Here is a 23187-nt window from a genome sequence, read left to right as displayed (position 1 = left end):
GAAACCTGAATGGCTGGTGAATAAATGAGCAGAGGTTTTCATGTTTTGTGACAGGCCTGGCTTTCATTTGTAAGCTCTGTTGGTCACAGCTTTACAAAGGCTATTTAAAAAGTGTGAAATCGAGGAAACAATATTAATGCGGCATGTCGTGACTTGCTTAACAAAAAAGGGGATTTTGTTTAAATAATGCATGATTAGTGTATTGTACTTGTAGATATTATTGGCTGTAAAGTATATGTCACTATGCTGCTTTTATATCAATATTTCTATTGAAATAATTGATATAAGGAAACATATGTGAATTATATGACAATTAATAATTATCTCGTCATAAAGCCTTAAAGAAGGGGTGTCCAAATTCGCTCCTGGAGGTCCTGCATAGTTTAGCTCTAACTTCCACTAACACACCTGTCTGGAAGTATACCCAGAAAGAGCTTGATTAGCTGGTTCAGGTGTGTTTAATTGGGGTTAGAACTAAAATATGTAGGACACTGGCCCTCCAGGACCGAGTGTGGACACCACTACCTTAAAGGAACACTCCAAAAATAAAAATAAAAAATAGGCTGATTTTACAAATCTTTAGAGTTAAATATTTGAGGTTATTCACTTTTGAATTCAATCAGCCGATATACAGTTATGGCAGGAACATTTTAGTTTAGTTTAGCTTAGCATAATTCATTGAATCGGATTAGACCATTAGCATCTCACTCAAAAATTCTTCTTTGATAATGTTTCTATTTAAAGCCTGGATCCTCTGTAGTTACATCATGTTTTAAGACTGATGAAAAATTTAAAGTAGCTTTTTTCTAGGCTGATATGGCTAACTTTACTCTCATTCCGGTGTAATAATAAAGGAACTTAGCTGTCATTCCATGGCTGCAGAAGATGCAATGAGATCATGCCTGAAAATAGTCCCCAGCTATGTAACTTCCAACATTTCGGCCTAGAATATGGCAACACAGTGGCTCAGTAGTTAGCACTGTCGCCTCACAGCAAGAAGGTTGCTGGTTCGAGTCCCAGTTGGCGTTTCTGTGTGGAGTTTGCATGTTCTCCCTGTGTTGGCGTGGGTTTCCTCTGGGTGCTCCGGTTTCCCCCAGTCTAAAGACATGTGCTATAGGTGACTTGGATTAACTAAATTGGTCATAGTGTATATGAATGAGTTTGTATGGGTATTTCCCAGTACTGGGTTGCGGCTGGAAGGGTATCCGCTGTGTAAAACATATGCTGGATAAGTTGGTGGTTCATTCCACTGTGGTGAATCCAGGTGAATAAAGGAACTACACACAAAAAAACAGAGGGGGGACTGTCAAACTTGGGTTTGGACCAGGCATTCAAACCAAGTGTGAAAGCACCCTTAAAGACAACTCTTTGGTCATTTTTGAGGAATATGCTAATGGTCTAATCTGATTCAATGATCTATGCTAAGCTAAGCTAAAAGTGCACTCACCAGACTCTGAGATCGGCTGAATAGGTTCAAAAATGGTAAAACTTATCTAACTCTAGGGTAGTCGTAAAATTAGCTTAACTAGCAAGTGGAATGTTCCTTTATGAAACCTGTTTTAAGCTCAATATAATCAGTGTGTATAAAACTCTTATGTGTCCTCCATTTAAACTTGATCCTGAAACATGTTGAACTTATCCAAATCAACTCATCAGTGTTGTTTTCTATTTGCAGGCTCAGCATGTGGCCCATTGAGAGCGCCAAAAATCAAAGGTGATTAAAAGTGTCCAACAGCCATCCTTACAGCCACACTCAAGAGACCCATTGCTGACTGGAGGTTCTTCAGCTTGATTTCTTTAGCAGTAAACACGCAAGCAGATCAAACACGTACCAAAGCAGCTACGGATTATGCACATATAGGCTCCGACTTGAAATTTAGCTAAGAACATCTCTGAAACCATGGCGGACCCATACCAAAACAACATTTACCACCAGGGAGATGGAGACAGTTATGGGACGTATGGACAGGGAGGACAGGACGGCTACGGGTATCAAACCGACTACCCTCCCCAAGAAGAAGACGCTGCCAGTGATGCTACTGAAGGACACGATGAAGATGATCAAATGTATGAAGGGGAATATCAGGGTATCCCACATCCAGATGAGGTCAAGGCTGCTCGGAGGGCGGCGAGAGCGAAAGCAAGGACCCCGACGGACACCGTGTCGGAACTCGAGGAGCTTGCCGAACAATACGAGGACATCATGGAGGACTGTGGACATGGGAAGTTCCAGTGGACCCTGTTTGTGGTGTTGGGTCTGGCGCTCATGGCAGACAGTGTCGAGTGCTTTGTAGTGGCTTTGGTTCTACCCAGTGCTGAGAAAGACATGTGTTTGTCCCACGCTGAGAAGGGAATGCTGGGTAAGTCACCATTTTCACGAGTTTGAAAAAGTACCAACGGATGGACCTAAATGAAAATTTTGGGAAATAACTATTAACTAACTAATTATTGGGAATAATAGTTGTTCATATTGGGAAGCCGATAACCAATATTTTTTTAATATTTGGAATCTGATAACTGATAATTATTAATATATGGAAGCCAATAATTCATAAATCTTTATATTTGAAAGCCGATAACCAAATTTTTTTTTATATTTGGAAGCTGATAACCGATAATTTCTTACATTTGGAAGCCAATAACTGATAATTCTTTATATTTGGAAACCGATAACAATAATTATTTTGATTTGGAAGCTGATAACCGATAATTCTTTATATGGAAGCCAATAACTGATAATTCTTTATATTTGCAAGCCGACAACGATAATTATTTTTATTTGGAAGCTGATGACCGATAATTCTTTACATTTGGAAGCCAATAACTGATAATTCTTTATATTTGGAAGCTAAAAAACGATAATTATTTATATCTGGAAGCCTATAGCCCATAATTTTTTATATTTGGAAGCTGATAGCCAATAATTACATATATTTGAAAGCTGATAACTATAAATCTGTGGAAGCCGATAACTGATAATTCTTTATTTATGGAAGCCGATAACAATATCTCTTTATATTTGGAAGCCAATAACAATTTTTTTTTTCCGGAAGCTGATAACCAATAATTCTTTATATTTGGAAGCAGATAACCATTATTCTTTATATATGGAAGCCGACAACCGATAATTATTTATAATTGGAAGCTGATAGCCCATAGTTACTTATGTTTGGAAGCTGATAACCACTAATTATTTATATTTGAAAGCCGATATCGATAATTCTTTATTTATGGTATCCGATAACGATAAATCTTTATATTTGGAAGCCAATAATCAATAATACTTTGTATTTGGAATCTGATAACAGATCATTTTTAATATTTGGAAGCCAATAATCGATAATTCTCTATATATGGAATCCGATAATGATAATTCTTTATATTTGGAAGCCGATAACCGATAGTTATTTATATTTGGAAGCCGATAAAAATAATTACTTATATTTGGAAGCTGATAACCGATAATTATTTGTATTTGGAAGCTGATAACTGATAATTATTTATCATCGGAAGCCGATAACTGATATATAGGCTGATACCAATAATATATTAGAAATATTAATAGGGCATTGTTAGCTAAAGTAAATCTGCATCATAATGATACTGTCAGCAATGTAGCATATTATTGTTTTAAATCTTTAGCACTACATAGCATACTGTTTTACATGTTTTTTTATTAAGTATACTTTGCTCTGTAGTGTTTTCCCATGATGCAGTGCATTTTTGCGTTACATTTCTGCTAAGCTAAAATGTTGCATGTTGAATGTACTGCCAAACGGCAACTTTACATTTACATCTCCACTGCTAAGACTAATATTAAAATGCTAAATTACGCTAATTTAGCAGAAATGCTAACTGTTAGCTAAAGTAAAAATCCAGCAAAATGAGTGATCAAAACATGATTGAAACCTTTAGCTCTGTAATCATGTGTTGATTTTAAAGTATAATTTGAGTTACTCATTTTCCATGATGCACTGCTTGCAGTTTCACATTTCTATTGCTAATAAGCTAATAGGTTGCTAGCATATCCTTTTTGAATGCTTATTTGATTGTACTTTCATAAAATAAAGCCATAACAAAATGCTCAATTTAACAAAAATGCAAACAGCACAGTGTTAGCTGAAGAAAATATGCAAACTAAGGAGATTTTTTTTAAATAAATTAGCATACTGCTGTTTTAAACATTTATCACCGCACAATGATCGAGCATGCTATAAACACTGTGCCAAATGTACAGTATTTAACATTATACAGTACATATGGCACAGTGTCTATGGCATGCTCGATTATTAAGCAGTGATAAATGTTCAATACAGCAGTTACTATAAGCTTAAAATGATCACAAACACTTACCTACGTAATGAATTTTATGGATATAGATGTAGATATAATTTTTCCTGAATCATTGTTGGAGTATATAAAGCTACCAAGCAAAACTAAATTAAATCCTGCTGGTTATGGACTCATGGAAGCTGTTCCATATGCATATGCTGATGAAAGTTTTAGTCTAATGAATCCTAGTGATTTTGTGAATTGAGACAGAGCAGAGTGATGGCATACAGTCAATTTTAGCCAGCTGGTACTTAAAGAGACCATCAATTAAAAACGTTCTTAAATTAGCTAATGGAGAATTCGACGGCTGAGATTCATGCGGCTGGGTTTCTCGCTCGGTTTTACATCAATCCGCTCTTGCTTAGTAAAGCAGTTGGGGAAACTGACTCGTGACTCCCAAAGGTAGGCCAGATTTGGGCTGGGTTTTGGCCAGATTAAAACCTTGGAGAGACAATTAAGTAAGACCAAGCAAGCATACAAATCAGGTAGCTGTCTCTATAGCTAGGACAGAATTTTATTTTTATAAAAGATTTTCGCTTCTGCAGGCACTCCCTTGTGATAAATCACTATTAAAAATGAAAGGAGGAGCTAAGAAGCAAGATCAATATATTAGATTTTTTCCCCTTGATCTCATTTGGGAGAAAACAATCAGTTTTACCTGATAATCCCAACATTTTCAGATGGATCTGCTGAATAATTCATTAGTTACAGCTGGAAGCTAGATTTAAAGACTTTGGCTTACCTTGTAATACCCAACATAATGTACAAATCTGTCTATCAAACTGAATTTTCCAAGGCACCAGGGGTGACGGTGCAAAACCTCCCCCCGTTTGGTTAAGTGATATTGATGTGTGTGCAGAAGTGACGTGTATGAGAGTAAAGACTGTCTGTGAGCATCAGGGAGCCAGAATGAGCGAGCACTTTCCATCCTGCACGCCCGTCGGTGAAGAAAAACCGAGTCAGCAGTAGCCCAACAGATCGATAGCTTCCCTCCTGACCTTGCTCTGATACACAATCCCTTGCCCACCTCCCCCTCAAATCACCGTCAGGTTATGTTCATCACTTGCTTTTCATATACTTCACATCACTAATGGAGCCTGCTCTGAACCGCCGTCTTTATATAGACATTCTAGCTTTAGCTGGTCTTGAACCAAACAGGAAGTCTTGTACGTGGGTCTGCCACTTTGCAGTTCCTTCTTAGCCCAGAATTCTTCAATTCATGATGGTGCAATGTTTGTGTATCTAGTTGGAAGAGTAGCAATGAATGGTGTAAATTGGTTCAGTGCCAGTGGTCCAGTTAGCATTTCTTCTAAATGTACTTAATTAGTATGAGGGAGAGAAGCACGGTGCTCAAGTGGTTAGCATAGTTGTCTCACACCAAGAATGTGGCTGGTTCTAGTCCCAGCTGGACCAGAAGACCTTCTGTCTGGAGTTTGCATGCTCCCCCCATGTCTGTGTGGGTTTTCTCCAGGTGCTTTATTTCCCCCCACAATCCAAATATGTGGTACATGTGAAATGGCCGTAGTGTGTGAATAGGACAGTGTGTCTGTGCTTCCTCCACACTGAGTGTTGTATTCCCAGTGCCAGTAAAACATATGCCAGAGTAATTGGTGGTTCATTTCTCTGTGGTGACCCCTCATAAAGCAAGGAATACGCCAAAGGGAAGTGAGTACAAGTATTTTGTAATGTTCGCCCTGCAGATTTTGTTTAATTTTCTTTTTTGACACAAAAGGATCAGTTCATGGATCTCTCTGTTAATGAGTTGATCGTTCCGAGGACCGGAATTGAGAACCACTGGTTCAACCTATGGCTGTACAATAAAAAAATGTTGGCCTAAGTAGAACAAGAGAGGTTTCATTGGTCCTGTGACCTGAACAGAAGTGAGGTTTTAATGAGTGAGGTACTATAGTCTGCACAAATAAAACCCCCTTGGCTTCAGAGCCGCACTAGCAACTGATACTAGATACTGTGGTCTTTAGTGTCCTTGTTAGTGTGCAGATTTTAATGTTGGAGATGTCAGTCTGAATCCCACTTGGAAAAGTGAGGGTTGAAAGAGAGGGGTTACACTGTTCGCAAAACTTGGAGGACAATAAGGTTGAAGGGAAATCAGTGTCACTGAGAAAGGGTCTCTCGCACTAGAAGTTGTGGCCTGTAGTGTTTTTGTTTACATGCTCATCTCCCATGCTGGATGCACGGGTGTGAATTCCACTTGTTGCAGTATAGGTAAAACTAAAAGTGGGTGGATGAAGAGTAGGGTGGGTAAGAGAGTCATTAGTTAAAGCTGTATGAGTAAAACTCACTCCAATGGACTCAGGAGCAACTTGCATTATAGGCTGCAGGCATTAGTTAAGATGCCCGTCATAGTGGGGATACTGGTGAAGTGGGTATTGTAGACCCACAGGGGTTACACTGGTACTGAAACTCTCTCAAAAAGTGGTCTCATTTACAATAACCTGGTAAAATCCAGTGATCTTAACTGGTATCCTAGCAAATTTTATGTGAGGGTGAATTATTTCCCCATACATATTTCACATGGTATAGTGGCTAGGTGGTTGGCATTGTCACCTCACAGCAAGACGGTCCCTGGTTTGAGTCCCTGGTGGACCAGGAGGCATTTCTGTTTGGAGTTGGCATGGTTTCCAGTGTTAGCATGGTTTTCCTCCAGGTGCTCCGGTTTCCCCCACAGTCCAAAGACATGTGGTAAAGGAGAATTAGATCAAGTAAATTGGCCGTAGTGTTTGAGTGGAAGTCTGTGGGTCTTTCCCAGCAATTAGGGTTGCATGAGTTAGTTCAATCTAAAAGGATCTGCTGGTAAAACATTTGCCAGATTAATTGGCAGTTAATTCTGATGTGGTGGCCCTTGATAAAAAAAGGAATAAGAAAAAGTAGAGAGTGAGTGAGATTTCATGTAGGGTTCATTTGGTATTGTGGATTTGCAGTGTTGATCAACTGAAAGCTGTTTATTCTGAAAGTGATTATATGTGAGCTATGCTTCATACATTGCTAAAATGGGCAATGAAACTATTTGTGTGCTACATTTTGCTAATGTGATCACGCCTTTTGCCTTGAAAAAGTTAATGTAGTAGCCGAAATTGTCCATCTATCTTAATGGCAGAAGTGATACAAGTGGTTTGAATTGGTCAAAATCCGAAGAAGGTTTTACCAGTCAAACTTTCTCCCAGCTAAATTACTGTACAACATTCTAATATATGCTCTAGCCTTAAAATTATATCTAATGAGTATAGAAAATGTGACATTTTAGGATATTTTTCAATTGAAAGACTAATCGAACTTACTAACCAAGTGTTTTTATTATTCATATATTTTATGGTTAAGTTCATGCTTACATAAAAAAAAAAAATCATACATTTTTATTTTCACAAAAATCTTAAAACCTGTAAGATAAGGTTCAATGAAAACATTAAAATAATATCATTCCTTTGGCTTAGTCCCTTATTTACCAGGGATCGACACAGCGGAATGAACCACCAACTATTCCAGCATATGTTTTATGCAGCAGATACCCTAGCACATATCACATGTCTTTAGACTGTGGGGGAAACAGAAAGAGAGTTTTAATTTTATTGCCATTTCGGCTTTTATGGCTATGTCATGGCAAAAAGAAAATAGATCAAGTTTATCACTTTTTATAAACACCAATTTTCTATAATTAAAAAATATTCTAACAATTAAAAGTAATCAACAGCAATACATAATGTACAAGGTAAAATACAATAATAATAATAATGATGATAATATAAAGGTAAAAATCGAAAACAGTTTTTTAAGATTTCCTTTTGATAAAAATTCTCCAATTTTAGATGGATTCCCATTTAAAAATATTTCCTTTAAAGTCTCTCCAGATAAAAATTGTTGTCTGAGAACATTAAAAATGGGGCATTCCACAAGAATATGTTTAACTGTTTGGTTTCTGTTGCAATGTAGACATTTTGGTGGTTCTTCTCCTTTAAGTAAATGTTCATGCTTGAGTCTTGTGTGTCCAATGCGGCATCTTCTGTACACAATCTCATCGTGTCTTGACTGAAATTGAAATTAGATTTTTTTCTGTGGGGAAAACAAGAGCACCCAGAGGAAACCAACGTGACGCAGAAAGAACATGCAAACTCCACAAAGAAATGCCAACTGGCCCAGCTGGGATTCAAACCAGTGGCCTTCTTGCAGTGAGGCCACAGCGCTAACCACTGAGCCATCTTGCCACTATCCACTGGAAACATTCTGAATTTCTTTTCGTTAGTTTACTGAACCCACATTTATCTCTTGGTCTTAAAAATCAAATAGCCCCACCCAAAACTCTCACCATTGGTTAATCCACTGTTGTAAGTCAGGCTGGGCGGAATTCACACACAAAAATAACAATGTTTTGAAAGCAAGGTAGAATCTAGACGTACAAATATCTTACTTAGCCTCCGTGTGTTGGTCTGGGATACGAGAAAGTATTTCAGCTGACAAGCGCCGCCTTCAACCCTTGAAACGTAAATTCAGGTTGTCATATTAATCTGGACTGCAATAAAGAATGAAATCACGGCATCGGCTCAGCCTTCGTGTCTCATTTTGGCTCTGAAACACCGTCACGACTGCATGACTCTGTGGATTACGCCTGACCAATGGTGTGCTGGGAGGATCCTTGTGTCGAGCGGTGGGGGATAATGGCAGACCTGCTCCATATGTTGATCTGCTCGCTCTCTCACCAGTAGTACAGCAAACCTGCTTCACCACATGACCATCTGTATACTCCAAGCCAGGCCCTTGTGTTTCATGCCTGTTCTGGTATGTAGTTTTAGGGGGAAATCTACAGAGAACATTGATAATGAGTTCAGAGGAGCTGAGAATACACATACTGGTGGGTGAAAGCATAATAAAGAGGAAAATGTTTTATTTATACCTGGCCCGGGGCAGCGCGGTTGCACAGTGGGTAGTGCTGTCACCTCACATTAAGAAGGTCACTGGTTTGAGTCTTTTGCTTTGCATGTTCTCCCCATGTTCACGTGGATTTCCTTTGGGTGCTCCGGTTTCCCCCTACAGTCCAAAGACGTGCTATATAGGTGAATTGGGTAAGCTAAATTGTCCGTAGTGTATGTATGTGAATGCAAGAGTGAATGGATGTTTCCCAGTACTGGGTTGCAGCTGGAAGGGCATCAGCTGCGTAAAACATATGCTGGGTAAGTTGGCGGTTCATTCTGCTGTGGTGACCCCTGATTAATAAAGTGACTAAGCCGAAAAGAAAATGAATGAATGAATACCTGGCCCAATTGTACATATTTGAACGTATTATTTTCATTTTATATTAATTACATACATTTTAATGAACAAATTATATGAGACCACTTCTATTTGAATTGCAGATTGAGAGGTTTACAAGCTGTTAGGTAGCATGTTACATACTTTGGAGAATTAAATAGATTTTGCTTAGAAAGTCCTTTAATAGCAGAAGTTACTGTTTGAGCAAACCCGTTGCGGCAAATTATTTGTGTACTGTAAAGTATACATATATATATATATATATATATATATATATATATATATATATATATATATATATATATATATATATATAGAGAGAGAGAGAGAGAGAGAGAGAGAGAGAGAGAGAGAGAGGGTCCCATAGACATATTATTTGTGTTGCTATCATCAAATGTTCAGAGTATTAGTAACTTAAACATTTTCAGTTACAAGTTCAGTTATGAAATCGCTAAGTTCAGTAAGTAATACAAATTAAGTCTAAACAACTATATAATTACTCAAATGATTTGTATTAGAGATAAATTAACACAAAAAATTGAATTATTTCATTCATAACTCATTCAGTTTGAGTTTTGCTAAATATAATCAGTTTATGAGTTACCATAACTCTTTTTTCATTAAGTCAAAGCAACTTTATTAAAAGTTATAAGTTAAACTAACTTAATTTTGTGATTTTTAATGTTTTACTGTTTTACTGAAATGATTTGAATTGGTTAAATCTGAAGACAAATCTCAGTCTCATGGCTGATTTACTGCACCAGCCTTAAAATTGTATTCACTAAGACAAAAAGGAAATTTTATTTGACATTCTACAAATAAAACACTAACCAAACTTACTAATTGTTTTTATTTTTTATAATTTTTTTATGTTGGTAAAATGTTTTTACTAGATTTATACTTTTGAGATTTGCTTAGATTTTGTAATGCAAATATGTTTTTAAAACTAGTTGATGGGTTGCTGCAATAGTAGTCAATTACTTATTTTAAATACTGTCCAACATATTGTTGTACAACAAACTTTTACTGTTAAAATGCATTAAATTCTATACGAATGCCATAAATCTGGACTTCTTTTTTGCATTTTGCAGAAGTTTACAAATGTGACCACAACTTTATCTCTCAATAAGCATAATCATATATTTAGAAGGCATTCATATAAAGTTTAAAGAGAATTTAACTATTAATTAAGTTGATTTATCTTAAAAATTGCAATACTTTGTAGAAGTAGAAGACAAGTAATGATGTAACAAAATGATTGAGGTTGTGCCTCGCAGGTGAGTGGGCTTAACAAACCACTTGTAGAAAACTAACTCTTTCTGACACTGTAAAAGACACTTGCCCATGTTGTTTTTTTGTTTAGTTTTTTGCACATTTTCACCAGATTCTTTCTTACAATCACTCCATCTAAAAAAAAAAACATGGTGCATTTATGAACACAAGTGAGTGGGCTTGACAAACCACCTGTAGAAACACTATTTTGTCTTTCTTTCTCTTTCTCTCTCTCTCCCTCTCTCTCTCTCTCTCTCTCTCTCTCTCTCTCTCTCTCTCTCTCTATATATATATATATATATATATATATATATATATATACTCCCCACTCCTTGGAACTTAACTCTCTGAGCATTAACAGTTCCTTTGTATAATTAGCACTTCTTGTGTGCATTGCCTCTACTTTTTGATTTGCTGAATATCTCCTCTATCATAAATCGCTTTGGACAAAAATGTTACTAAATTCATCCATTCATTAATTTTCTTTTCGTCTTAGCGCTGCGTCACACACCAGATGCGCACATTCGCACGCTATTTAAAATGAAACTAATCAGATGACACTCTGTGTCACGGCAGAAATATGAACAGTGTCCTGAGTCGTGGCTGGACACCTTCTAGTGTGTGACCCTCTTTAGTCCCTTTATCAATCCGGGGTCGCCACTGTGGAACGAACTGCCAACATATCCAGCATATGTTTTATGCAGCAAATGCCCTTCCAGCTGCAACCCATCACTGGAAAACACCCATACACACTCAATCACAGTCATATACTACGATATTTAGCTTACCCAATTCACCTATATAGCGAACCCGGAGGAAACCCACGTGAACACAGGGAGAAGATGCAAACTCCTCACAGAAATGCCAACTGACCCAGCCGAGGCTCGAACCAGCAACCTTCTTGCTGTAAGGCGATTGTACTACCCACTGCGCCACCGTGTAGCCCAAATTGACTGAATTTAAATGTAAAATAAGTCTTTCTGAATATTTATGGCAGCGATTAAAGCACCAGAGTCTTCCTTGTATTGATAATGGATTGTGATTTCTGGATATATGTCTGAAGTCTTAATTGAATTAACATTTTTGCCTTTTTTTTTAAACAAAAAATACTTTAGTTACAAACTTGTGCATTCCTTGGATACTGAACTCATCCTTGTCAGCACCATTTTCAAGCCTATCATTTAAGCAATTGTAACTTATTTTAAACTCCATTTCAACTTTTTAAATTTCTGGTACATTTGCGAAGCATAATTGTAATAATTTCAGCTTTCAAAAAAGGAGGTAATCTAGCGGAGTAATGATAATGTGCCTCCACCGACATTGCACAAAGGTTCAAACCTAATGGCAGTTCTCTTAAGTGAGCTTCCCGCTGACAGGTACATTCGCTAGCTGTGTTTCGTCAGCCAAACAGCACACCTGTGATTTCTGCTATAGCTTCTGAACACCCACTCGCGCTCATTAAGATTGACCAGAATTGCAAAACCTTTCATTGCAATCACTTAACCTTTTGACTGTTCATTCCTTGTTCCTTTCCCTCCATTTGAGAGGCTGCATTAGCCTGAGTTGATTGTGGTTACTTGAGTTCTGATCTTACATATTTAATTAAAAAAAACGCATGTAGAATCTACTGAATCTCATTAGATAAGATTGATTGAAAGTAAACACTCTGCAGTAAATTTCGTTTGGGAGATGAACAGAATCATAATGCTAACTGTATACCAATTGAGAAGGAAACGAAGGAGAGGATGCCATCTAGAGGAAGTCAAACAATATGACTACTAAAAGTAATAAATGAAAAAATACTAATTAATATTTTAAATTAGTATTATAAAATAAACAAATGAAGGCATATTATTAGTATTCTTAGTTAGTAGTTACCATATATATATATAGACACACACACACACACACAACACACACAGTTAAAGTCAGAATTATTAGTCCCCTGAATTATTAGCCCCCGTTTATTTTTTTTACCCAATTTCTGTTTAGATTTTTTTCAACAAATTTCTAAGCATAATAGTTTTAATAATTCATTTCTAATAACTGTTTTTTTTTTTGCTATTATGACAGTAAATAATATTTTACTAGATATTATAAGACACTTTTATACAGCTTAAAGTGACATTTAAAGGCTTAACTAGGTTAGTTAGGTTAACTAGGCAGGTTAGGGTAGGTAGGCAAAAAATAGAACATGCAAACTCCTCACAGAAATGAGCCGAGGTTCGAACCAGCGACCCAGTGACCTTCTTGCTGTGAGGCGACAGCACTACCTACTGCGCCACTGCTTTGCCCCTAATGCCACCTTAAACTAAAAAAAAATAAAAAAAAATTAAATATTGATGTTAATTGATTTCTAATGGTTTACCATTTCTCCTGCAGGTTTGATAGTGTTTCTGGGAATGATGTTCGGAGCGTTTATTTGGGGTGGTCTGGCTGATAAAGTAGGTCGACGGAAATGTCTGATCATCGTCTTGGCCATGAACTGCATCTCTGCCTTCTTCTCCTCGTTCGCCCAGGGATACGGTTTCTTCCTCTTCTTCAGGCTGTTTTCTGGAATAGGGTAAGCAAGAGAAAAGAAAACAAAAACAAAGATATACTAACAATACATTAAGAAATAAAGCACAAAGGTCTGCCCTCCACCTCAGAAGCCATTTAATTGCATCAAAATAACTCACTGTTTTCCATTAGAGGTCGAGTCCTGCTGTAAATCCCTTTTCCCCTGACTCCAAAGAAAGGCTGTAATTATAATACTGATTCACAGGCAACTTTTAATCTTGCAGCCTCTGGTAGTAGTTTCAAGTTATAACACCCTAAGGACTACATCATGACTCTTAATAATGCTCTCGTACCTCATTTACAGAGGTTTTGTGGACCAGAAAAAGGTAATGAATGTTTGTAGGTTGGAATAATTGCACTTCGGCCCCATGTTGTCTTGCAGGATCGGTGGCTCCGTCCCAATCGTGTACTCGTACTTCTCGGAATTCCTGCAAATGGATAAGAGAGGAGAACATCTCAGCTGGCTCTGCATGTTTTGGATGATGGGTGGCATCTACGCCTCCTTCACTGCATGGGGCATCATTCCACGATACGGTACAGTACATACATATATACCATGTTAATGGCAAGCAGTTTTGAAGGAACTCTCCACTATGCTCATTTTACAACTCCCCTAAAGATAAACAATTGAGTTTTAACATGTTTTAATCCATACAGCTGATCTCCGGGTCTGCCGGGACCACTTTTAGCTTAGCTTAGCATAGATCACAGAATCGGATTAGACCATTAGCATCTCAAAAATAACTAAATAGTTTTGTTTCCTATTTAAAGCTTGAAACTTCTGTTGTTACATCTTGCACTAAGACAGACATCAAAATTAAAAGATTTTCTATGGTTTTATGGCTAGGAAAAATTCTCAATCTGGCGTAATAATCAAGGAACTTTGCTGCTGCACCACGGCTGCAGCAGGCACAATGAAATCTAGATAGGGACTATTTTCAGCCGCTGTATAATATCATTGCACTTCTTACACTAACTAGTATATAATACATATGATACCCTATATATTAAGCTATAGTGACAACAAAATAAATACTTGTAGCATAAAAATAAATAGTAGTATGTTTTTTAACTTAAGGTTAAATCAGCTTACCATTCCTTATATATTATAATATAACTGATTTCCTCTTAGTTTTTACACGTTGGTTGTGTTGTGCTGTTTTTCAGGCTGGGGTTTCAGTATGGGCACAGAGTTCCAGTTCCACAGCTGGCGGGTGTTTGTGCTGGTTTGTGCTCTCCCAGCTATAGCAGCTTTTGTTGGACTAATGTTCATGCCTGAGAGCCCACGCTTCCTGCTAGAGGTAAATGTTTAATTTATGTTTCAAAACCATAAAAGTTTTCTTGCTTTAGGGTTACCATAACCTGTCAAACTACCTCAAAATATTTTTCATTTACATTTACATTTAGTCATTTAGCAGACGCTTTTATCCAAAGCGAATATGCAGAAGAGTAGACATTTGTAATCAAACTATGTGATACTACTTCACAGCCTACAACTACACAGCACAAACTAATTTATAAGTGGGCAAGATAATTTAATGAGTAATTAATTAATTGACTAATTAATTTAATAGATTCAGTCTTATTTACAATGTGGATTTCACCTCATTTATAATCTTATTTTGTCATAAGCAAAGTTTTACTTATGCAAGGTATTTAAATAAACCGAATGTGTAATTGAACTTCTATAAATCTACTGTAGTCTATATACCATACAAAAGTTTAGAAGTTATCCTTTTTGAATATTAATTTCTGAAATGTTATGCTTCTAAAGATTTATTTATCAAATCAAGTACCGTAAACAAGAATATTTTAAAATAGTTTAAGATACCTGTTTTGAAAATATATTTTAACACATGATAAAGCATGATTTTTTTTCCTGATGACGAAGCTGAATTTGGTGCTTAAGTAACATTTCATATTACCATCAGTTAAAAAATGAGCAGCGTTATGGAGCTGGCGTTTGCAGTAAAGAAAGTATAAAATTGCTCAAATGTAATATGTGTTTTTTTGTATTATTTGGTTTAAATGAGAAACATTTGTTTTAAATAGAACTCTTTTGTCAAATGAGTGTGTTTGCCAGGGTTTTTGCAGGTTAAACGGAGTTCAATTAAGGACTTTTCAACACCATTATAAATTGAATTTTTGACCCTAGGGCTAAAGGCTAAGGAGTTTTTTTAAATGGCCCTAATGGAAAGATTTTTATTAGCCCTTTTCAAAATATATATATATATATATATATATATATATATATATATATATATATATATATATATATATATATATATATATATATATATATATATATATATATATATAATTACATTTAATAATACATTAATAATTATTTTTTTATATATATATTTTATATTTTTTCTTAGCTAAATATTTTAAATATTGTGTAAAAACAAGCAAGCTCTTCTTGTATCCATACACTTTTTTCCCCACATAAACTGTCTTTAACATAAAAAAAATGTATAAATCTTTTAAAAACTATAATAAACTAAATCTATGCACAACAATCTGTCCAGGTCAGTGTCCTCAGAAGTAAATACATGGAGAACTTTTAAAAAAATGTTACAGTAAGGAAAATAATTAAACCATCAGGATAAATAGAGTTAAAAATGACCTTTTTATTGATTATAGTCAGTTTTATTGAGATTATAGTTGGTGATTGTATGGTTTTTGGCCAGATTTGGTAGCAATACATGAACAAAGGAACATTAAGACATGTTTTAAAAAGATTTAAAACCAACAACAGAATATTTAAGTAATTTTACCACTTTTTAAGGTCTAAAATTAGGATTTTGAGATTTAAGACATTTTAAGACTTTTAAAGACTCTGCAGAAACCCTGGTTTGCTGTAACTTTTGATCAACTTAATTCATTCTTTCTGAATAAAAATATCAAATTATGAGCAAAAACATAATTTGCAATATTCACACAGTTATGAGAAAGGAATATTTTTTCTCTTCCAGAATGCTAAACATGATGAAGCCTGGATGATCCTTAAACAGGTTCATGATACCAACTGGAGAGCCAAAGGACAACCAGAAAAAGTCTTTACTGTGAGTTTGGTTTGGCTGGTTTGGTTTGATATGGAATAGTTCACCTAAAATTAACATTTACTGACAGTACCAAAATTATAGGAGTTCCTTTCATCTGAAGAACACAAAAAATAAACATATTTTAAAAGATGTCAAAATGTTGTGTTTCAAAACAGAGTAACTAGACAGTCGATAGTAGGAAATAAAATACTATGACAGTCAATGCATACCATCGATTTTTATTTAGTTACCAAAGCTTTTCTAAATATCTTACTTTGTGTTCAGCAGTTAAGAGAAACTCATACAGGTTTGGGATAACTTAATGGCAGAATTTTTATTTTGGGGAAAACTATTAACCAAAATAATGCAGTTAGCTCTGATTTTACCACAGTGCCTCATGAATGATGAATCCTTTTTCCAGGTAACTCAAATCAGGACTCCAAAGACCCAAGAGGATGAGTTCATTGAGATTCAGACTGCAACTGGAACTGCTTTCCAAAGATGGGTGGTTCGAACTTTAACACTGACCAAGCTGGTAAACCATAAAACCATCTGTCTTATCGATTTACCAAGTTGTTCAATATGCAATCTTAAAATGAAGCTATCTTTGTGTGCAGGTCATCAAAAATGTTTTGTCTCTCTTTGGTCGTGAGCTAAGACTCGCTACTCTACTGATGGCCATCATATGGTTCACTATGGCATTTAGGTAAACCACTTTATTCATTATTTAATAATCTTTACTTAACACTTTTATCTTCAGAACAACATTAACGAAGATTTTAGCGGAAATTATGGCCCTTGATTACTGATAAAATCCACATCAATGACTTCTAGCACTTTCAGAGTGATTTAAGATCATAGAGGTAATATAAAATCAACAGCCAAACCCATCGATACTCATTGATAACTCCTAATTAAAGTCTTATGAAGTAAAAAGTTCAGTCTGCAACTAAATAAACATCACAACATTATACTTTTTAATCCTTAGCACTGGCAAAAGTTCACCATGAGTGAAATGTTGTAAATAATGTTTGGTTTCTTGCACAGATTGATTATTTTGCATAAAAATAGCCTTTAAATCATCTTCTGTTAAAGCAAAAATGGCTAACTTTAGCACCTGTAGTGTTAGAAGCTGAAATTTCCACACCCAAACAGCATCCCAATCATCCATTGGTCTAAAAAGAGATAACCCCACCCAAAAACTGCGTCTTAATACTATACATTCAATTGCTTCTCTTTCTTCTGCAATTTTTTTTAGCTACTATGGGCTTTCGGTATGGTTTCCTGACATGATCAAACACCTCCAGCATGAGGAATATGAATCCAAAGTGAAAGTGTTCCATCGGGAAAAGGTGGAGCAGTTTCATTTCAACTTCTCTTTGGAAAACCAAGTACATAAAGAAGGGGAATACATCAACGACAAGTACGTTCACATAAACACCATCTGCAAAAGTCTGTTATCCATGACATCCATGCATTTTAATTGTCAGGATCTCAATGTTTGTCGGCTTTCGTGCAGGTTCATCAACATTGAGATGAAGTCTGTGAAATTTGAAGACTCCTTATTTGTTGATTGCTTCTTTGAAAACGTCCGATCAACGGAAACGATGTTTGAAAACTGCACCATCCGCAGTACTGTTTTTTACGACACAGGTAAGAGATTGTTTTCGTAATTCAGAGATAGTTTTGAGCAATAGGACTCATGGTTTCTTTATTTCCACAGACTTGTATGAAGAAAAGTTCATTGACTGTACTATGGAGAACGTCACTTTCCTCCACAACAAGAAGGGATGCCATTTAGACTACGAGGAGGACAACGACGTCCTCATCTACTTGGTCAGCTTCTTGGGCAGCTTAGCCGTGTTGCCTGGAAATATTATTTCGGCACTCTTCATGGATAAGATTGGACGAATCAAGATTATAGGTGAGCTAAACCGCTAATTAAAGGCTAATACCTTGTAAGCTAGTTTAGTTTCTAACCAGGATGGGATTTAAAAACTAAAATACATGTTTTTTTTTTCTCTCTCTCTCTCTCCAGGTGGTTCGATGCTTGTTTCTGCGGGATGCACCTTTTTTCTGTTCTTGAGCTTCAGTCAAGCCGCCATCATTGCCTGGCAGTGTCTATTTTATGGTGTTAGCGTAGCAGCCTGGAATGGCATTCAGGTCATCACTGTGGAACTCTACCCAGCTTCTAAAAGGTATGACTAATAGTAATTATTGTAATCTACACTCACCAGCCACTTTATTAGGTACACCTTACTAGTACCGGGTTGGACCCTATTTTACCTTCCGAACTGCCTTAATCCTTTGTGGCATAGATTCAACAAGGTACTGGAAATGTTCCTCAGAGATATTGGTTTATATTGACATGATAGCATCACACAGTTGATGCAGATTTGTTGGCTGCACATCCATGATGCGAATCTCCCGTTTCACCACATCCCAAAGGTGCTCTATTGGATTGAGCTCTGGTGACTGTGGAGACCACTTGAGTACAATGAACTCATTGTCATGCTCAAGAAACCAGTCTGAGATGATTTGCACTTTAATACATGGAGCGTTATCCTGCTGGAAGTGGCCATCAGAAGATGGGTAGCCTACACTTTTGTCATAAAGGCATGGTCAGCAACAATACTCAGGAAGGCTGTGGTGTTGACACGATGCTCAATTGGTACTAATGGGCCCAAAGTGTGCCAAGAAAATATCCCCCACACCATTAAACGACCTCACCCACCCTGAATCATTATTACAAGGCATTCATGTTGCTTTCATGTTGTTGACACCAAATTCTGACCCTAACATCCGAATATCGCAGCAGAAATTGACACTCATCAGACCAGGCAAAGTTTTTCCAATCTTCTATTGTCAAATTTTGCTGAGCCTGTGTGAATTGTAGCCTCAGTTTCCTGTTCTTAGCTGACAGGAGTGGCACCCGGTTGGGTCTTCTGCTGCTGTAGCCCATCCGCCTCAAGGTTGGACATTTTGTGCTTTCAGAGGTGCTTTTCTTCATAACCCGGTTGTAACGCGTATTTGAGTTACTGTTGCCTTTCTATCAGCTCAAACTAGTCTGGCCATTCTCCTCTGACCTCTGGCACCAACAATGCATTTGCACCAACAGAACTGCCGCTCACTGGATATTTTCTAATCTTCTGACCATTCGTTGTAAACCCTAGAGATGGTTGTGCGTGAAAATCTCAGTAGAGCAGCATTTTCTGAAATACTTACATTCAGCCTGTCTGGCACCAACAACCATGCCATGTTTAAAGTCACTTAAATCACATTTCTTCCCCATTCTGATGCTTAGTTTAAACTGCAGCATGGTTGTCTTGACCATGTCTCCATGCCTAAATGCACTGAGTTGCTGCCATGTGATTGGCTGATTAGAAATTTTCGTTAACTAGCAGTTGGACAGATGTACCTAATATAGTGGCCGGTGAAAGTATAGTGATAACAAATGCACATCGTGATTTTACCAAGTACGATGCAATCCTGGATTAATATCTATGTTGATCCTGGAACATTATTTTTGTTTGAAAATGTAATCCATACCCATAACCTACACCTAAACCCAACACAAACTATAAATTATTCCCGAAATCAGAGATGAATAATAGTTGAATAACAATCAAAGAAATGCAAAAACACAAACTTAATATAAATGCTAAAAGTATGCCTTAATTCTGATGGGCTGATTGGAATGTTGTTCTAGGATCAACATAGATGTTGATCCAGGAACATGTCCTACTTGGTGAAATCAGGTTGGCGGATAGACAATTGTAAATTATAGTGGGCCTTTGGTAACTTACAAATTAGTTTTGTTTTTGTTAGCAGATCAGTAAATGCTAAACTAGCTTTAGCAGCATTCTGCTGTTTTGCTCATAGAAAGTCTCACACCTTGTTTAGTGCATGATACCCATGCTACAAAGGGTGAACTTTTAAACTTTTCTTGGCTTTATTTCAGATGTAGTTTTTAGTACATTCAGAATGTGAGCACATTATTTAATTAGTTGCGATGGCAACATTTCAAACTTTGTTACTTTTTTTGTTTCATTTTAATCGTAGCTTTATTTCAGGCTTAATAAAAGAAATCAATTGTACTCACATGCTGTGTTTCATTGCCTGTTCTCAACTTCTTCTGCAGAGCCACAGCGTTCGGATTCTTAAACGCCATGTGTAAGCTGGCGGCCATTCTGGGAAGCTCAATCTTCGCCTCATTCATAGGCATTACCAAAGTCATCCCCATTCTGCTGTCATTCGCTGCTCTGGTCAGTGGCGGAGTGCTGGCCCTGAAACTGCCCGAGACCAGAGAGAAGGTCTTAATGTGAAAATCTGAAGCTCAAAGTGTATGACTATTAGTGTGAAGATAACAACTGCTGGCATGAGTAAAATTGGGTGTGTTGAAAAAAAAGACTAAATTACTAACAATATCCCAAGGACCAAATGATGGCTCTACCCCTAGTCAACTATGTATCCATATGCCTGATATTTCATATACATGCCTATTCGGGGACACAAAAAAACATCTGGACCACTTACATACAGTTGAAGACAAAAATATTAGCCCTTCTGTGAATTTCTTTCCTTTTTCAAATAGTTATCAAATGATGTTTAACAGAGCAAGGAATTTTTCACAGTATTTCCGATAATTTTTTTTCTTCTGGAGAAAATATTTTTATTTTTTATTTTAGCAAGAATAATTTTTTTAAACCATTTTAAGGTCAATATTATTAGCTCCCTTAAGCAATATTTTTTCAATTGCCAACAGAACAAATTATCAATATACAATGACCTGCCTAATTATCCCAACTTGCCTAATTAACCTAATTAAGCCTTTAAATTGCACTTTAAGCTGAATACTAGCATCTTGAAAAATATCTAGTAAAATATTATTTACTGTCATCATGGCAAAGATAAAATATATCAGTTATTAAAAATGAGTTATTAAAACTATTATGTCTAGAAATGTGTCTTCTTTTCATTAAACAGAAGGAGGACTTATTAAATAATTCAGGAGGGCTAATAATCCTGACTTCAACTGTACATAGATTCAGAGAAATCTATAGAGCAAAACTCTTCAGTATAAACAAAAATAGTCACAATTTTGTTTGGATGGGGTATCAAGAATCATGAAAGTCTCAATCCTGTGCCATTTCTTGATTAAAAAATCTATATAAAATTCAGGTACTGTCGAAGATTTTCTTTTTATTTTATTCTATAGCTTGTAATTTTGCTACCGTCTCACCCTCTGCCTTTGCTTAAGAAATATCCTCCGCTAAAAAAAAAGGTGTATTTTTGTCCCTACTTTTTGTCAAGAGATTGATCTTAATGTGTTGCTGTATGTTCGGATACTCAGTGGCGAATGTGCACTTGTGCGGAAACCATTATGTGTGCTTCCTCCGTTATGATTATTTATTTATTTGCTTTATTAACTATAAACTGGCGGAGAACCGTACGGGACTAGCCTCACTTTCCTTGCCTTTCACTAAATGTGTGGTTTCTTAGAGTTCTCTCGCTCTCCTTCCAGTGCCCTTTTGTTTTGTTCATTCGCATCCTGAAAACGTCAGACGGTTTAAACACTTTGGACTTGAGCTTCACAGAGCCACATATCTGTACTTGTTGTTGACTGAGTTGCATGTGTGTAATTTACCAAGTAAAGTTTGTGTCTTTTATCAATGTGCTGTCTGGATGATCTACTGTATGTCTCACTGCAAATAAAACTGCTTAGACCATACTAGTCATTGGTAGCGTATCATTTTAGTTCGACATCTATGAGGCGGTTAGAGGAGCCTTCGAAAACGAGTTCAAACCATGCATGATAGACGTAAATATACATATAATAAATGTATTTGACGAATGCTAAATATATATATATATATATATTTCTTTTTTTTTTTTTTTGCATTACCCGCTTGTCCTTAGTATGTAGTGTGTACCCGCTTGTACTACTAGCACATCTGACCAGTGAATTCAGAATCGTGTATTCTTGATTTAAAAATCTACTTGGTTGCGGTTGGAAAGGCATCTACTTATGCTAAAATAGTTGGGGGTTCATTCTGCTGTGGTAACCCCTGATAAATAAGAAACTACCGTGGAGTTCATTAAAATGAATTTTAAAAATCGGCTTATTTTTTGTTTATGCTTTTCTTTTAGCTTTAACTGCTCACTATCCCATTACCGCTGCTAGCACATCTTACCAGTGAATCCAGCTCATGTAACCTTAAATGTATGTATCTAATTAAACAAATTTAGAGATTGTATTCAGTGTATTAAAATAAAAACAACACAAAATGTTTTCCCCAGCATTTTCAAAGGAGGCAGAACAAAAATGCTAAATACTTTTTATACTTCAATTTGCTAGCCTGGCTTGCATCACTTCCATGTATTTTTATCATTGTTTCATTTTTATCGTCTTTAGCTTTAAATTGTTCGAGCCTGTCTTACTACTTTGTTTTTCGTTTATTAGCTTTAAGTCTAGCTGAAGTTTGTTATTCTTACAGGGATTCACACACATCTGTTTCTCTTACGCTACAGTTTGGTCTGTTGTTTTCTATCAGAACGTTTTTTGTCTTTGTAGTTGTCGTTCTTGGTGCCAACACAAAACGTCAAAAAATGTGAGCGTTTGAAAATGGGTTTCGAAGATAATGAAAATGATACAAATGCTGCTTTACTGAAAATGGTGACCTCATGCAGGTGATTAATACTACTAGATGTTCAATCT

The 23187-nt window shown here is 36.4% G+C and overlaps 1 protein-coding gene and 1 long non-coding RNA gene across 2 annotated transcripts in view; one reads left to right on the top strand and one right to left on the bottom strand.

Annotated features, from left to right (window-relative positions):
• sv2bb (synaptic vesicle glycoprotein 2Bb) overlaps positions 1-22200 on the top strand; it is a 51570-nt gene extending 29370 nt beyond the window's left edge. The window contains exons 2-13 of the mRNA XM_005161518.6: positions 1676-2360; positions 13246-13426; positions 13805-13956; positions 14590-14723; positions 16401-16490; positions 16891-17004; positions 17087-17175; positions 17728-17892; positions 17989-18122; positions 18193-18393; positions 18508-18667; positions 20611-22200. Of these exons, the coding sequence (XP_005161575.1) occupies positions 1901-2360; positions 13246-13426; positions 13805-13956; positions 14590-14723; positions 16401-16490; positions 16891-17004; positions 17087-17175; positions 17728-17892; positions 17989-18122; positions 18193-18393; positions 18508-18667; positions 20611-20794 (2064 nt within the window). The 5' untranslated portion in view covers positions 1676-1900 and the 3' untranslated portion in view covers positions 20795-22200. The remainder of the gene's footprint in view (positions 1-1675; positions 2361-13245; positions 13427-13804; positions 13957-14589; positions 14724-16400; positions 16491-16890; positions 17005-17086; positions 17176-17727; positions 17893-17988; positions 18123-18192; positions 18394-18507; positions 18668-20610) is intronic.
• On the bottom strand, positions 7891-9387 carry LOC141380908 (uncharacterized). Its single transcript, XR_012400280.1, has 2 exons — positions 9236-9387; positions 7891-9142 (listed from the first exon to the last, which is right to left on the bottom strand). It is a non-coding gene; the product is annotated as an uncharacterized lncRNA (long non-coding RNA).
• Positions 22201-23187: the final 987 nt, after the last annotated feature.

The sequence above is a fragment of the Danio rerio genome, chromosome 25 (assembly GCF_049306965.1).
Source record: "Danio rerio strain Tuebingen ecotype United States chromosome 25, GRCz12tu, whole genome shotgun sequence".
Classification (NCBI taxonomy): domain Eukaryota; kingdom Metazoa; phylum Chordata; class Actinopteri; order Cypriniformes; family Danionidae; genus Danio; species Danio rerio.
This window is presented reverse-complemented; position numbering and strand designations above follow the sequence as displayed.